Source organism: Glossina fuscipes, unplaced genomic scaffold (genome assembly GCF_014805625.2).
Source record: "Glossina fuscipes isolate IAEA_lab_2018 unplaced genomic scaffold, Yale_Gfus_2 308, whole genome shotgun sequence".
Lineage (NCBI taxonomy): Eukaryota > Metazoa > Arthropoda > Insecta > Diptera > Glossinidae > Glossina > Glossina fuscipes.
The window spans coordinates 776,710-794,326 of record NW_023998651.1 but is presented as its reverse complement, the minus strand read 5'-3'; the positions used below and the strand labels follow the sequence as shown (position 1 = coordinate 794,326).

The 17,617-nt window shown below is 34.0% G+C and overlaps 1 protein-coding gene and 1 long non-coding RNA gene across 2 annotated transcripts; one reads left to right on the top strand and one right to left on the bottom strand.

Annotated features, from left to right (window-relative positions):
- Positions 1–2,944: 2,944 nt before the first annotated feature.
- On the top strand, positions 2,945–12,678 carry LOC119643016. Its single transcript, XM_038042371.1, has 3 exons — positions 2,945–3,196; positions 7,018–9,177; positions 12,601–12,678. The coding sequence occupies exons 1-3, from the start codon at positions 2,945–2,947 to the stop codon at positions 12,676–12,678; spliced, it is 2,490 nt and encodes an 829-aa protein (XP_037898299.1).
- A 2,747-nt stretch (positions 12,679–15,425) lies between these two features.
- On the bottom strand, positions 15,426–16,659 carry LOC119643013. The gene is made up of 3 exons (XR_005248200.1): positions 16,279–16,659; positions 16,056–16,219; positions 15,426–15,993 (listed from the first exon to the last, which is right to left on the bottom strand). It is a non-coding gene; the product is annotated as an uncharacterized LOC119643013 (long non-coding RNA).
- Between the last annotated feature and the right edge of the window lie 958 nt (positions 16,660–17,617).

Genomic DNA, 17,617 nt, shown 5'->3' with positions numbered 1-17,617 from the left:
CTAGTAATCGGACGCGCATTGCGAAAAGTTTTAGAAAAAATCTGATGAAGACATGGAAATGATCAAGTTAATTGAAGTTGAAAATACAATAAGCTGTGAAACAGTCAGAGAATGTTTTGGTAAGTTTCACAAATTTTGAGAATAAAGTCCACATCCATCCGCCTGTCTCCAGCAAATCTAACCCAGGAAGTACTCTTTAACTTGGGCTGGGAGCTTCTTTTCCAGACCTTCCTTCTTCTGGTTAGCGTCGTTTCAGATCAGGTACAGTGATATTGATGACTATTTCCCCGCGAAACCGCGAAATTTCTAGTGGGAGGGCATGCGAAAACTATTCGCTAAGCGGCAAAAGCTCGCAGATGGTGGTGGTGCACATGTCGCCTCACATATTAATTAATTAATTAAATTTTAACTTTATCCAAAACGTGACAGAAATTATTTATACACCTATAAACACGCTTTTTAAAATTACACAAATAAGTTTGCTCGCAAGTCAAGAGAGTCAATATATCTTTTATATTTGAGAAGTAATTAAATCGATATTTTAAGAACACCAAAAACCGCAATGCATAAATCTACGGCTTTACGCTTACCGTTTTATTAAAATTTTTATGCTAAAACTTGAGCAAAATAAAAACTCTGAGTGCCCGCCATTTTTATATATAATTATAGTTACATAACTATAACTTGGAGCAAATGATCTAGTAGTATTGGAAAATTTTTTTGCTTTTGTGTAAACTGCGGGTGTTTGAATCTACATCTTTCACACAGATATGTAAGTGCACGTAGTCTTATCAAAACTCTAACGATGTAAATTTCTTGAAAGAGAATCGAACTGCATCGACTAGTCCTTGTATTTATTTTACACATAGAGAGAATTCCTTGTATACCCATAAAAAGTGCGTTGTCCTACTTTAAATGCCCTGATGTGAGTAATGTGCTTTGATATTAGAATGGCAAAAAGTTAAATTAAAAAAAAAAAAAGCAAACAAGCGTTGTGGAAACAAAAAATAAATTAATAACAATAAAATTTCAATTTAATACAATTTTAACTGTGCATGTGAAGACGGGGGCATGTTCTTATATATGTACAGAAGTGTATGAGTTGCAAACTCTATTACATTAGAATTACATAAAATTAAACAACACGAAACGAGGATAAGACAAGAGGAATAGCAATCAAAACAAGAAGCAGTTAAGCGTAATAATAGCAATTTGAACAATTGTTGTTTGAGTGAGAGTCCTTGTGGGAATTTGGGCTTACAATTCAATTTACTTTACAACGCAATTGTATTAAATGTAGCCTGAGCCCCCCTCTTTCGTTTATTATTTGGTTGTGCTGATTTACGTCGGTTATACACTCATCCACAGGATCAGCAGCCAACCTGCGCTGAGCGATGACACATTATTTTTAATCCGCTGCGTTTCATGTATTAGGCAGTATAATTGATTACCCTACTTTGTGCCGTTTCATAGCAAGCCTTTAAGATGCGACAAACGACATTATTCATATACCTAAACGGCCTAAGAACCTAAGTTACTCGGGTAGTTATTTTACATTTAATGTCACGAAGGCATTACCTAAAATATGTATAAACATATATTTTCCAACATTCAAATTTTGTATCAACTAGTCATATAAAAGGAAATTAAAACCAAATAAACAAAAAAGTAAAGGTTAAGATAACTTTGTAATCTTCGAGGCGGCTATTGTAGAATATAATGGCTAGCGAAATAAGAGTGTTTTAGTGGAATTCATGCACACTACGTTACCCTAAATCAATAAAGCTTTTAAACGGGGTTAAAAATCTGCAGGCCGTCTTTATAAAATTGTCCTTTAATTAACTTTAATCTCTCATTTTCTATTCAACTAAAGTAAGAAAAATGAAGTATATGAAGTATAACATTAATAACCAAACGCTGGTGAAACCTAGGTTGACGATAGGTTATGTTTTGTGTTTAGTGGGATTTTACGAGCATCGAACATTATGAGCTGCTTCAAAAGGCGATTAGGGCGCGCAATTGAGTTGAAGCACCTAAAATTGGTCAGTATCTATATCCGTCATTACGGCAACGCCAGATCCCATAGAATTTTAATGACTCGACAAAAGTTGATAGAGCTACGTTCGCAAAATCATGTAGATCGCACATTGTACCGTCTGCCTTTCACAATTGTCGCTTTCCGTAGAGTTCTCCTAATAGGCTGGAGCTAATTTCAAAGGAAGGCTGTGAGAATTAATGATCTTTTGATCAAAATGGCACGTTTTTGTTTTAAAAAAGTTCAGTTATTAAATAATTGTCTTTGAACTTTATTAAACAAGCACTAAAACAAGTTTTTTCTTCGCTTTATATATAAATGCATATATTACTTAAGAGTCTGTTATTATCAAATCTTATTCAAAATATCGGAACATTTTTGGACAACTTACTGAATTTTTCTTGGTATAACTGTTTATTGCTTTTTTCAATTTAAATTTGGTGATATCATGAACAATAAGCATCCAAACTTGATTCGCATAGAAATTCCTTTGCTAGCCAAAAGTGATTCTGACGTATTATATCACACATTAATTAGATATTCCATTTTTTTTTTTTTTTACTATTATCTTTCAAAGACAGAAGACATATTTTATAGTCATTTTTAATCAATTAGATGTTGCTTCTACATACAACATTATTGACTATTGAAGTAGTGTTGAAAGAGATTTTTTGTGTAGCACTTGTTAATGAACTCCTTAAATTCTGTGTTTTATGTGGGATGATTAAAAAATAAACTATGTCGAAATGTTACAACTCCAATGATCTAAAGATATTTGAAAGTGATATTAATAAGCGGGCAGATTTAATCAACAATATATAAATAAGATTTCTATATATGAGTATGTCTGAATTTTACAGCTCTTCATTCATGTAAAATTATGTGAAAACACGCGGATGGAGAAACGTCATGAAAGCATCTCAACAATCTCCATGTATTGCAGACTTATGTCTACATATGCCAGCAGCAATGACGGCGAAAGAAATGCTAAACGTAGCAAGATCTTCAGTTGGTGGATCGACTACCGTGGCCCGAAATGTTATGACGCCACAAACGTTAACAGTGAAGTCAATAACACAGATTAGTCCAGGGATACCACCAAATCTGAGTAGTGGCCTTCATCGCACTAATTCCAGTTTCGCTGCTCAAAAATCGAATCAGGTAAAACTGCAATTACGTTTCTATCTATTACTTTTTAAGCCGAAAAACACAGACTTTACATTTCCATAAAACTTATAGCTAGATACGCATTTTCTGGTACAACATAAGCTGTTGACATAATTGTTTTTTTGGGTGTACATTAGTTAACATTATTTAAGGCTTACTGTAGCTATTAAATCTTATATATGAAATCCAGCCAACAGAATTGCACCAGTTTCTAATTCTCTACGCCTTCAACCATCTACTGGCTGAAATCCTCAGAGTTCCAAGCGAAATGAAAACACTTTCCTTTTTACGAAAATTATTTGGGAATAGTCTGCAACGCAAATTGAATTGTTGGCGTTGCTTAACAGAAAACTTTGCGTACTATTACACTTTTCAACCCCTAAATAATTCATAAAAAGGCATCATATTTGATGAGATTTTAATTGGACTATATAAAAAACATGAGAACTGGAAAATGGTATCAATCGACAATATTGCAAAAACATATGTTACGAGAGCGTATAATTTCGAAATTCGTTTCCCTGTACTATATTTTCAAAAATTGGAATCTAGGGAGGATTGTGAAAATCGACTACTAGAGTTTTTTGCAAATAGAGACCAGGACTTCTATGAGAGAGGCATTTTGAAGTTACCTTTAAAATGGCAACAAATCATACAACAAAACGGTGCATATTTGACCCAAATCAGACAATCCGAAGCATGTTAAATAAAGTCCTGAAGTTCATGTAAAAATAATGGATTTCTTTTTCCACAAACTAATATTTGGTTTTTTAAGGTCTCTTCTTATATACTGTTTGCTTGCGACTAGCTACAGAAAAGTGGTACCTAAATTTTGTCGCTCGTTGTCCACTTAAGATGGATATAGTATCCTTTTTTTGCATTCTTTTACTCACGTTTATTTTGTGTCTGTACTGCTCATCTTTGAGTATAGTATCGTAATTTTAAATTTTTTGAACGAAAGGACTGCAGAACTTTTTGACGGAAGTAAAATATATCCACAAAGGAGAATATCAAATGCTCAGATTACTCAGTCCTTGATAGTCTTTAACTCCTCAGGCCTAACATATACTCTCCAACGGCGTAGAAAACATTTTGGCTGCCATTTACAAAGTAAAGTTACAAGGCAAACTGCAATTGAAACCGTTAAAAGATTATTCGTATTAGTTAAGCTGATAATACAACCTAATTAGATTATGTCTATCACTTTATATATAATAATAAAGTTTTTAATTTGCTTAATTTTTTTTTTTCATGTAAGCCACGAGGCTATGGTAGCGTAACAGTTTCGTATAAAAGTTCGTAATATTGGAAATTTTTAATTTATCGTTATATACATTGCAAAGTATGTGTGCATACGACACACAAAGGTCTACACCAAAGCCAGATTTATCTAATACAAGTTAAGAAACGGGGAAAACAAGACCACCTTTTTTGAAAGAAACATTTAGAGAATTGTTTTTTACAGTAAAGCACCACTTGATTTTCACCAATTAATGGAATATGTTCTTTTTTAATTACTCAAATCCCACTAGCGATGCACAAGAGATTTTCGGCAACTTAATTAAAGAGGCGTCTGTTCAATTATTAATGAAGCACAATTATATTTGTTCAAATAAAGAAAATACTAACAGGACTTCACAAGGTATAATCTTGAACGTGTATGCGTATGCGTCTGAGACGTTTTTTCTAGATGCGACTATATGCGTGTTACGACTTACTGAGATTTGTAATATTATCGCATGTGAGTCGGTCTTCAGAAAGTTAACAGCGCCTCTGAATAATAAGCGCGTATTTCAAGCCTTTATACATTGTATTTATGGGACCGAAGAAAGATATACGGAGGTGGTGGTCACAGAGTAGTGGATGCGAGCCCAATGGTGTTATGCCCTTACCGACTGAGCACTCAATATAGCTACGAACAAAGTAAACCCTACCGCACTGAGATCTGGACCCGCGAATACTGACATTGTCATTGCGATTCTTACCTCCTCGCTTACTCAGGCGGAAAATGCAGGTAGAGCGTACGCTAAAGTAACAACGTAATTTATTGGTAATACTGAGGTGTTCTGGAACTCGTTACGTCCCATTTTACACAATGTTAACGTTAGTTATAAACGCGAAAAAGAATTATTATTATATATGTTTTTTAAATTTCTTTGATTATATATTGTTATTATTAATATATATTTTTATTTATTTATTTTAAAGGCTGCCGGATAAATCAGATCATATGCTCCTCTGCATTCAAACATTTATTTATCGAGATTTGCACCCGCGACCATTGCGTTATAAGTCGGGATCCTTTCCCAACTCGGCTTTTCATGCGGATCTTTATAATATATATATTGCTATATATATTATTATTATATGATGTGCTATTTATCTACTTATCTAATTATTTAGTCATGTATTTATGTTTATTTATATGCATAATTATTTGTTTATTATATCATATCATTACATTATATGTTCGGTAACTTCATTTATTTGCATTCACCTTGCATGTTTTCTCTTATTTGCGCTTACATTATTTTTATGTATATTTTTTTATAAAACTTGTCGCAAAATGCGCTTCCTGCTTGCGCGATAAGGTGCCCTGGTAATTAGAAAATAACAAAACAATTTGTAGCCTTTATGTCCGGTTATCTATTATACGAATACTCAAAGCAGGGGATATTAAATGGTACTTCTATATGTACGTTCAAATATATTGATGATCCCGGTCAAATCAACCATATAGCTCCTATTTGCGATTTTGTTTTGAATATAATTTGAGTCGATTTTTAATAGACTTCGAAATATAATGCGTTTACAGGCAGTTTGTACCCATGAACTTTTTCCGAAGTCATTAGGATGTTTGTAAGTGGTTTATTACATAGTTTGCCTCAAGTTCAAGCGGGCTTGAGTTTGTATTTTGCATAAAGAATGTTGTTACGTATGCGATCTTTAGTATTCATAAGACGAAATTCTGCCTTTTATACTTCATATTATTTTTGTGCGGAAAGATATTAGTTTTATTATATTATAGGGGAAATTTGCTTCGGAGATCAGACTAAAGTCGCTTTCGAATTTCAAAAATCAGTATCTGCCAGCTTCCTCTAAAATTTGTACGCGAAAATGGTTTTAAATCCTCTGCTAAAATGGCTATAAATAGTAAATAATATTTTTATTTTAATACGCTTTCAGAACTCATCAAATCCCGAGCAGGCATTTTTCATACGTGCTTGACTTCACTGAGAAGCGTACATCTTTTTCCAGCCTTTTTTGGACCATTGAAAGTCGCCCTTTGTCCAGTTCCTTTGTCGTAAATTTAGGTAAATAAGTTTGTAGGTTTGGGTGAAAAATTTCTTCGTGTGGCAAATTTTTAACTAAGGTCGGCTACTGACTTTTATATTTTTTCGAATCAATTTTGCCATATTACCCACCTTATGAGGGAATGTCTGATCATTTTAATGAAGAGTAATACTTCGATATGCAAATTGTGGAAATGTTTAATTATCAAACAGATCAAATATTATTTTCGATTACGACTGAATATTTTAGATGTTTTTTCACTTTTTAAAACGTTTACAAGATCTTGTAGCAGAATGTTGTTTTCTTTAGTTACTGACTACCACATGCTTGAAAATGTGAACAATAGGAGTATTTATGATGATGGGGCTGATGCCAAATATAACGCCGAGTCAATCGTTGTTTTTCATGATTCACTGTTTTGAGTTGATACTATGTAGCAGCTATTGGTTAACGGATACCGTGTGTCCTTGATGTAAAAACTTCATTATTATTACTGTTTGTTATTATTACTATGTTTTCAGGTTAGTACGGTTTTATTATGTGGCATTCCCATAGTTTCGTTACATATTGAAGGCCAAGAGCGTTTGTGTCTAGCGCAAATTTCCAACACCTTGCTAAAGCAATTTAGTTACAATGAAATTCATAATAGGCGTGTCGCATTAGGCATTACATGCGTACAGTGTACTCCCGTACAATTGGAGATACTGCGACGAGCTGGTGCTATGCCCGTTAGTTCAAGACGATGTGGTATGATAACGAGAAGAGAAGCAGAACGCTTATGTAAGAGTTTCTTGGGTAATAACACTCCGCCGAGGTTACCTGAGGATTTTGCTTTCAATGTGCAACATAAGTGCGCTTGGGGATGCCGTGGGTCTTTCTTACCAGCTCGTTACAATTCATCACGCGCCAAGTGTATTAAATGCCAATATTGCGGTGTTTTCTTTTCACCGAATAAATTTATATTTCATTCGCATCGGTTAAGTCAGAATGATAAATATGTACAACCGGACGCAGCTAATTTCAATTCATGGCGGCGACATATGATGCTAAGCGGCCAGCCACTGCAAGAAGTAGTTTATGCTTGGGAGGATGTCAAAGCTATGTTTAACGGCGGCACTCGTAAGCGTTTAATGAGTAATGCAATCGGCCGTACTTCACCCGGTACACAAAATCATCAAAGCTCCACAAATTCAGGCCAAATAAGGCAAGTTAATATTAATCAACAAGAACAAAGTAGCAATGGGTCTAATCAGGCCGCCCTTATATGTCCAATTGCCAAACGGCTTAAAGGAGAAAAACAAGAGCTAAGTACAGTAACAACAGCGGCAACAGCTGCTGTTGGAGTAACGACCGTGCCTGGTACCGCCCTTGGCTCTTCTCGCTTAATAAATCAAAATTATCAGTCTGCAAATGCAGCAGCAGCGACGTCAGATATTACAGAAAACGATTGTTATAATGGTAGTGGCAACGATATGAGTATATTACCGTTTTCCCGTAGCCTAATGATGGACTATGTGTGGCAACATGCTCAAGCCGCAAAGCAGTCCTTCGTACAACATCAACATCTAATTCATCATAATTCCCAGCTGTCACAGGCACACCAACAGCAGCAATCTCGATTGAAAGATAGCACAGCATTCACATTACCGTGGATAAAGCCGACAGACTGTTTACCAATTACGACACATCCGGTTATCAACAACAAAACTGGTCAAAATGCTATCATTGATAGCACAGTCCCTCAATTGATTAACCCTTCTGCATTCAAGCCCGTATTGCAGCACGAAAATGCGATTGAAGCTATAAAGGGCACTGCAGTATCCGCAGCGGCTTCCACAGCTTCTTTAATTCTACCGGCTGGTATAACTAATCGACTAATGGACAAATTTCCCGGCGAGCCAACGTCTTTGGCACTCGCGATACATACTAACATAGAGCAACACAGCGAGACACACACCGCACAACCATATCAGAGCTTGTCGTCACCAACACTTACTGTGCACTCCGTTAAGCGCTTAAAACATAATCGAAATGGTACGTTGAAAGAATACGTTTTTCCATCCGATCATTGCTTAGAAAACGAATCTGAAGCAAAAGTTAAGCTGACCGATAAACGTTACGAAGCGTCTAGCTCAGAAGATCACTTGCCGGTGGAGGAAGATGTTCTTGTAGACATTGAAACTACAGAAGATGATAAGCCAGTTCAGCTAATTTTTGGCCCCAATATTGGTGAGTTGGAAGGTGATACTAATTCCACTGATGAAGACGATGATATTGATGTTGTCTGCCATGACATCGGTGAAAGTGAGAGCATTCGGGTAGCGGTGGCTGGAAATCCTATACATTTGGGCAACCAGTCATCTGACAACGAAAGTGATGGAAACCTTCGTTACCCAAACCATGACGATAAGGACAATGAAACCGATTTCGTGATAGAGGACAAAAATGCAACACAAAATGAAGGTGAAAATGTTAATACAAATTTAGTTACCAGACAACAAGATTATCTAACTTCGCTAACAATCAATGCAAGTTCCAAAAACTTTCGCAATGAATATGGACCAAGTGAGTGCCTTCACAAGCATACATCTCCAAGCTGTCAGTTAGAGCAAAAGATCAACAAAACTAATTTTCTACAAATCGAAGGGAATATCACGGCACTGAATACAATAAGATTTCAGGTAATTATTCCAAAGTGCCAAAATTATATCTTAAATTCCTTGCGGTCATCAACTCACTCTAGTTAAAAATTTCGTGAAGCTCCTAAAGAGTATTAATTAATAATTATTATTAATAATCAACTTAAAAGAAGAATATGAAATTCGTGTTTTCCGTATTGGGACACAATATTCAAATTTGTCTTATGCATTTTCAAATAAAAATGAGCGTAATCCGTTGGCCGCTACGTCCACATGAAGTGGCCAGTTCTTACAAATTAGAACAGATATTAATCCATGACTCGATGCAAATATTCTGGGAACCATCTATAATTCATAATTCATAGCTATACTGCATCTTTAAAATAGTTCAGCGGTATATACATCTTTCTGGAAATTTTTTGAAGAAGGATTTTTCGGTCGCTCTGTTATAATTTAACGTTGTGCATTAGCTCTCGGGATGGGCTACATTTCCAGTGTAGTAAGTTCAGTAATTATAAAGTGTTGCAGCCATGGACGTCGCATAGCGTCTATTCTCAACAAAGAATTTTAATACAAATTATTGTTGCTCAAATTTTAATCAATACAAAAGAAAAGATTTTCAAGAACAAAAAAAAATTAACAATATTTTAGTACCCTATAAAAAACACTGAGATTCAATTTTTCAAAGAGGATTATACATTATTTTGAAGGTCATTTAATCGTTTTTTTTAAACGGAAAGATTTCAAAACTTTTGTATAAAGTTTGTGATTTGAACGCGATAGGATCTTTTAAAAAAAAATTTTGTTAATATGTTTCTATTTCTTATAAATATATATATATAAATATATATATAAATAACTGCTGGTGGTTTTGCTTGAAAATCTATATAAGCTTCTTGCTACCTCATCTTAAAAAAGTTGTGACAAATTCTTTGGTGATTGTCACATAATACTCCTTTAAAAATAAAATGTCCCTATCTGTTGGACAAATATTTTGTTACAAACCAACACTCCCATTATTCCACGACAATCATTGACGTAACTTTTTGAAATAGCTTCTTTTCCGCGGTAAAAATGGATGTTCCTTTTATAGGGAGCGAAGTGCTCGGTCGCAATGCAAATCAGTAGAAAATTAATTAAACGTTTTTCTATTATTTATTTTCCAGTTTCGTTTTGTTAATAATAATCAAAAGCAAAACAATAACACTAATAATAATATCAATCTCAACAACAGAAACAAATATACTATCAGTAACAATAGTTATATAAATATTAAAAAGTTGAATGAATGAAATCATTAATATTATAAAGTTAACTGTCTTTTGTGATCTTACGCTTTTATTGAACTGCTTTTAAAATAAGGTTCGTAAAAGTAAACTGCGAGTTTTAGGATGGCATAGGTTTTATTTACAATTCTTAGAAGATCTACTTAAAATTCAACTTATTTGACCCGACTCTAACTTCCCTTTTTGCTAATTGTTGTTAATCTCTTCACGAGTAGCCAGCTGCATGAGGCAGCTAAAGCTTCATAATTATGTCTTTAGTTTTTCCTTTCTTTGAAATTTTGTTTCCTGGAAACTCAACTAGTTTTTGTGAAAATTTAAATCATCAAATGGGCAATCATCGTAACAATATCAAGAGCAAAAAGGCAACAAACAATAGTCATTATTTCAACTATATCAACATGGCTAAAATCACTATCATTCCTTTGTGGCCTGTTTTAATACCTGTCAAGAAATATTAATGACCTGATCATGCTTTTCTGGCACAGTGGTCAATCTCAAGGTAACGGACCTTTGTTGATGTGGCGCGAGAGAGAACTCGCACCTGTAACATTCTGCAAATAAATGAAGCCGATTTTCTCCGCACTTTGGAACCTACTTAGCCGTCTCGCGATTAAAGTAAAAAGAATTTATGAACAAATTTTGTGAAAGCGTACACTTGAAATGTTTGGAAGTTATTCTTCCACACGAAAAGATTTGTCCAGGCCGGATCCGTAAAACAACATAGACGTTCATAATAATTTGCATAAACGTGTTTCAACCTTGTCTTTACAGTTTTCACCGAGCTGCCTATATTCCTTATCCCTCACGTCGCCATTTGCATGTTTGGCCACGACATGTAATGCTTTAATATCAGGCACATCCGATTACTCCGTTGACTTGGCGTAACAAAGTGTAAATAATTCTGAAATCAATTCTGTCCCAAACGAGCTTTCCTAAAATAAGCATTTAAATTTAAAAATATATGTCATCATTTGACATTTGAAACAAGTTTGGGTTGTTGGCACGCTGATTAACAAAATTCACACTGTGTATACAAGAATTAATGTTCTTATTATTCTGAAGAATCCTAGTCTTTTACCAAAAAAGTAGACAATGTTTAGTCTCTACTACATTAAAATGCTCGCGGCGTATATACAGAAATGGTAGTTTTATTCTTTTATGTTCTGATTGTCAAGTGGATAGAATGAAATAGAGTGGAATAGGAGAAACAAAAATTATGGAGGATTGTGATACATAATCCATTGTCAATTAGCTTAATTGAAGCTTCCAGCCTGCCGACTTATTGGTCTAAAAATTAAAGTTATCTTCCTCTCATTGCATATTAGGCCTTTTTACGTTCCGGCATTTTTCATATTGTATATTTTTATATATGCAGGACCCAGCTGCAATACCGATTATGTACTACTTCAAATCAAAAACTTTAATCCATCATATTGTAATTAAAGAAATGAAGACGACTTTAAAATTACACAAATGTGTATAAATGAAAAAAGTAATAACATAAATAAATGTCAACAGAAATAAATTAATAAAAGAGAAAAAATAAAAATTTATATATCTAGCCCAGAAATGCATTTACAATCTGTACACATCAATCTAAACCGACGCAAACATGAGGAAAAAGCAAGAATTGTTTTTATTCTTAACATTCGTTTGAACATGGCAGCAATAAGAAAACAATCATACAACAGAGCCATAATTCGGTATATGTCACACTAAGCTGATATATGATCTTTTCGTATTTTATTTATTTTTATAGTTCTTAGAATTAATCTAGCTTTATATGAACATATATTTTTGAAAAACTGCTACCCAAAAACTCGACACGTGGAAAATAAAGCAAAATATTTTAATGAACTTGACAAGCTATTGGTCATAGAAACATTACTTAATCTCATAAGTTCCAAAATGTTAGAAAGAATAATAAAATCAAAAATTGGCGCTGAAAATTTTTTAAATGGATGAATGAAGTAAGAAAGAAGTTATAACAATTAAGTTAGTTATTAAGAAAAACGAACTTGACAATTTAAATGAAAAATGATATCATCTTTTTATGAAAATTTGCTTTACATGACGATTTCTAATTTTTACGCCAATTTTCTTCCAAATTTTATATTTAGCTTGTTTATTTGTTTATTTCAGTTTCTCTTCTTTTAATTTTTTTAATATACAAAAACAGATGATATTACAAATATTCCGTGATAAATACAACGAAATAGAAACCCAACTCGATACGAAAGTGATCATGTACCATTAACCCAAACTACGATCGTGCCGCTTTTGTCTTTCTTCTCGTACGATAGCTCGATAATGAGGACCATACACCAGCTTCAGATGTTATCATCAACTGCGGATGTGTTAGTAAGCCGGTAGGAACCATTTTTGGATTGAACGTGAAGATCATCCTAATGAACATCTGAATCATAATTCAAAAATGTGGTAATTGAATTGGAAATTGTACACGATATGATTATAGACGGCGCCCATTTTTCATCAATATATATTTCTAATCCATCAGGGAATGCTTGGGCCAAATTTCAGTTTCCTATCTTTATTTTTACGGCTGTGACAATTTAAAAAATTTGCTCGTCAAATTGCCCGGTTTTGGTCAAAATAGACATTTAGAAAACGTCGGTAGAGCTAGCACTAAGGGCATTTGTGGAACTTGGCTTGCCTTTTAAAAATATACGCTAGGTAGGAGACATAGTTAATTTAAGGTATTGCAACGTAACGCACGTTTTCAACATGATGTCTAAACGGAAAAATTCAATTTTGGAGATGGACCGTCATGCAGTGAAGTTCTACTGCATAGCACGTCTACTTTATTATCGTCATCGTCGGAGGTAAACTGTGGATGATTTAAAGCCCATAGAGTTAACCTCAGGTTGAGAGAACTTAGCTGAAAGATTCCGTCCTAGAATCATTAAAAGCTATAAGCAAGGAAATTGGAGTAGCTTCTCTTTTAGAATTTATCAATTCATAAAGTCGGTTTGAAGTGTTTAAGTTTTTTGGGAGAGCTGATATCATCTTGATCAGTTGAAACAAATCACTTCTAGATATACAGTACGTAACATAATCGTAAGTGAAAAAATTTTTTTTTCAAATTTTGTGAAGAACTTGTTTTTCTTATCTTTCATTAATATCATCTTGAATTATAACAGGCTGCCTGCGAGGCACGCCTGTTTGCTTCGGACTAGTGCGCAGATGACGAAAATCGAATTGAGGAACTTATAAACAAGACAAACAGGTTGATAATTTTTTCAAGAAAACCCTTAGATCTATCTGATAATCAGATAGGAATCAAGAAATTGTTGTATTCGTTAAGAGGCTCAGAAAAGTGTGGTAAGTTCAAATCAGTTGGCGCAACTATAATATTCGGTGTTTTCATGCGTTTATCTACTTCAGGAATGAGAGAAGCATTTTTTTTGTACATACTAGTTTTTGAATGTGGTATATGTTATAAAAATGTTCATATAATCAGACGAATGGCGATAAGTTTAACATTAGAGGTAGCTGAAAATGGAAAAAAATATCATAAGAAGGAAAATGGTCCAGTTATCCTGGTCGCCCCCGAACTTATTTAGTCTGAAAGAATATTTTAAAATTGCGGAGAAAAAGCTCAGAGTTATGGACTTATACTTCAGCGAAATATCTACAAAAGCGCAGTCCTCAAAATTCACGGCCTCTGCAGTTGAAATGTAAACGGTGCATTTTTCAGTTCAAGCTCCTAATATTTTGATAAATGGTAGAATACAAATTCTAAGAATAAATTCGTTTTTTGGATTATTATTATTATCTTGTATAGATGATAAAACGTAGGCAACAAACACTTCAAGTTTTGTTTGTGGCACTGAAAATTTGGACTTCAGTGATCTTGTTCTCTTAAGGTAGCGTAGAGTTCTTCCCAAAACCGTCCATTAAAATTTTCTTGTAATCCTTCCATATCCAAGTGTAACAACTACCAGGACGTATCCTGTTCATCGAATACATCAAAATTCCCAGAAGTTCACGAAAAGGAAATTCTTTAATGTGGGTGTCAATTAATTCCTGATTAAGTTGTGAATGTTTTACCATCGGCATAACATAATTTCACATAAATTTTCTCCTTTAAATCGCCACGAAGGTAAGCAATTCTTATGTGCATTTGAAAAAAAAATCTTTTGATATTCCAATTGCGAATGTGTAACCATTTATGTGCTACTACGTTGGTATTGTGGCCACACGTTGAGTGCCACTTTAGTATAACAAGTCATGTCTATGTCTATCAGATTTAGTTTTACCATTACACCATTATACCAATTGTATTTAGTAGTAAGTCTATCTATACCTTCTTGTGTCTAAAACTGGTATCTAAATAAATTTTAGGGCAACCTTCCAGTGCCACTATAAGAGGGATGGAGGCATATGAGTCACACGTATGTATTTTAGGAGAGTATGTGTAGTTTCTGAGATGTGGGAGGGATAATATATCATGGCTCACGGACACTTCTAGGAAAAAGAAATTGCACGTACATGCCCCTAACGAATATGCGAACAGACGAAACCCTTACACACTGAACGGGAATCCTATGTGACACTAGAGCGGATAAATACCCACCCTGCCTGTCGGTTTTCCTTTGGGTACAAAAAATTTTGAGACCCCGAAGTTGGGCCCAGAGGCCCCTATCAATCTACCTTCCTCTCATTATAAAAAAAGAACTTAGCACATTTTTATATTATTATATCACTTTTTCATTAATTTCATTTTATTTTTTAATATATATTTTTTTATCTTTATTTTTTAAGTAATAGAAATAATAATAGAAGTATTTAAAAAAAAAAAAACTAATGCATAACCTCCGTGCCGCTGACTTACTACTTCAGATGATAAAGATGTTGTATATGGTGTGTTGACGTATCAATATTGGATATAGCGGTAGACGTCGGCTACATCTGGATTTGCACCGGTGTTTATTGTTCATATATAACACATTTGTGACATTATAGAAATTGCGCGTAAATCCAACTTTCAGACTACGCTTGTTTCTTTGCTTACATCACAAGTTCAATGCTACGAGCTGCTTCTCTCGATAATAATTCCGGTACCGTACTTAAAATTTTTTTTGAGGCCTTTTATACTGTTTTATTATTTTTAATATTAAGAATAAAGTGCTTATCTAAACATAGTTACTAAATGTATACAAATCCTCCTGGGTGGGTGCGCAGACAAAGAGTCTCGACTAACAACTCAATGGTCGTACGTTCAAATCTCAAGTGCCGTAGTATTTTCAATAGAGCTGATAGCCTTGATAGGCTTCTTAAACAATTTGATTATTCTCTTTTCGTCATAGTGCCAGATATAAAAATCAATACAAGGTGTTTAACAATACATAGCTCTTTACAATAACATATTATTATAATTTTGGCTTGTTCCTCTATGCCTTGGACATTTTAATATGTTTTAGACATCTGTATGTAAGAAGAATCGTATTGAGGGTTAATTTTAGCGATAAGCTGTTGTTCCTATAGATCGTACCTAATATTTCTTAGAACTTGAATGACGGTTTAATTTGTTGAACCCTTATTTGTCAAGCTAATAAATATGACGTGCGTTTTGATAAAATTTATGAATTGTGGATTTATTGTATTACCTACCTATTAGCTTAACTCTATTTATAATGCGAAGGGGAAAGTCTGGCATCTCCAATTTTGCGAATAGCACCAATTCAACGGTTTGTATCTAGTATTGTGATGCTTTCATTCTTCCAGGTGGAAGTCATAACCGCCACCCTTGCTTGTGTTTGCATTAAATTAGCTTGCTAATGACGAAGTACCTTTTAATAATTTATTTGAAAATATTTTCGATTCGTTCGCTTACATCTCTGCTACGTTTATGATGCGCTCTCAAAACTAATATGATATTTACATTTTACTGTTTGTATATCGCAGTGCTCCACTATTTTCCCACCTATTACAGTTGAGTCTGCATCTAATCTATGAGAGCGGAATCCGATTAGATAAACATGGTTGGACTCTCACTCGTTACTGCACCATGAGACGGTACTTTAAATCCCTCCATAAGATTGTGTATATTAATTAACTTTAATCTATTAGAGTGCATAAGATTAGTTTAAACTGTACATTAATTTTTTGATATGAACACAAAGCCAAACACTTTTTTTTTGCGAAAAAAAGCTTTGGAATGTTAAAACGCGTTAACGATTACCATTTCCATTGTTTATTATTTTTGCTGATTGTTTTGAGAAGGTTTTCTTTACGATTAATATTCTGTACGAAAATCATCCATATCCATTTGATCCGTTAGATTTTTTTTGTATGGAGTGTTCTCTGAAAATGAAGCTTTTCAATCATTACGTACTTTCAAAGTCTCTAACTGTATATAAGTTACTAATTGCAGTACATTTATAAAGTCATTGGAAATTTAGATTGCTCAGTGTCTTTGTGTACTCGTGCTTAATTTAAACGTGATTGCTTCGCTTAACACTCATTTATTTAATTTAATTATAATACAGGGTTATCCATTTTGTGAATCTGAATGTAAATGTAAAAAAAACGCCCTTCTGATTGAGACTTTTTACAAAGTTTTTTTTCAATATTGTATGGACTTCGCAATTTTTTGTGAAATACATAGTTGTACAGCGTACGAAAATAGCTGAAACTTATCAGGAGAACAATTAACACATGGTTATTTTTGTGCACGTGGGATCAAGCTTATATTTGATTAAATGGTTTTGTAAATGGCGTTTAATGCCCCTTTGGTATAAAGACAGCACATCTGATGTTTCTAAAGGACTTTTACGTGTACGAAATTAACGTTTGGATAAAATATTATTTTATGTCAATCGACACCACTAGATAAACGTACTAACTGATTTTCGTGGCAAAAATTAGATGACTTTGAACTGGACGACATGTGGCTTCAACAAAATGATGCTACATATTATACATTTCGCGATAAAATGAATTTATTGGGAAAAGAGTTCAACGATTGTGTAATCTGCAAAAATGCTTATCTGATCTTGCCACAAAGATCACGCGATTTAACTCTATTAGATTTTTGAGTTTAGTAAAAAGTACTTGCGCAAACAGACAGAGAATAGTCGAACAGGAGGTGTATTTCAAATTTGAAACTGGGCAAGAATCTGTATACTTTATAGGTTTTTTGAAGCTTGTTGCTGTGCATTAAAAAGGTATTG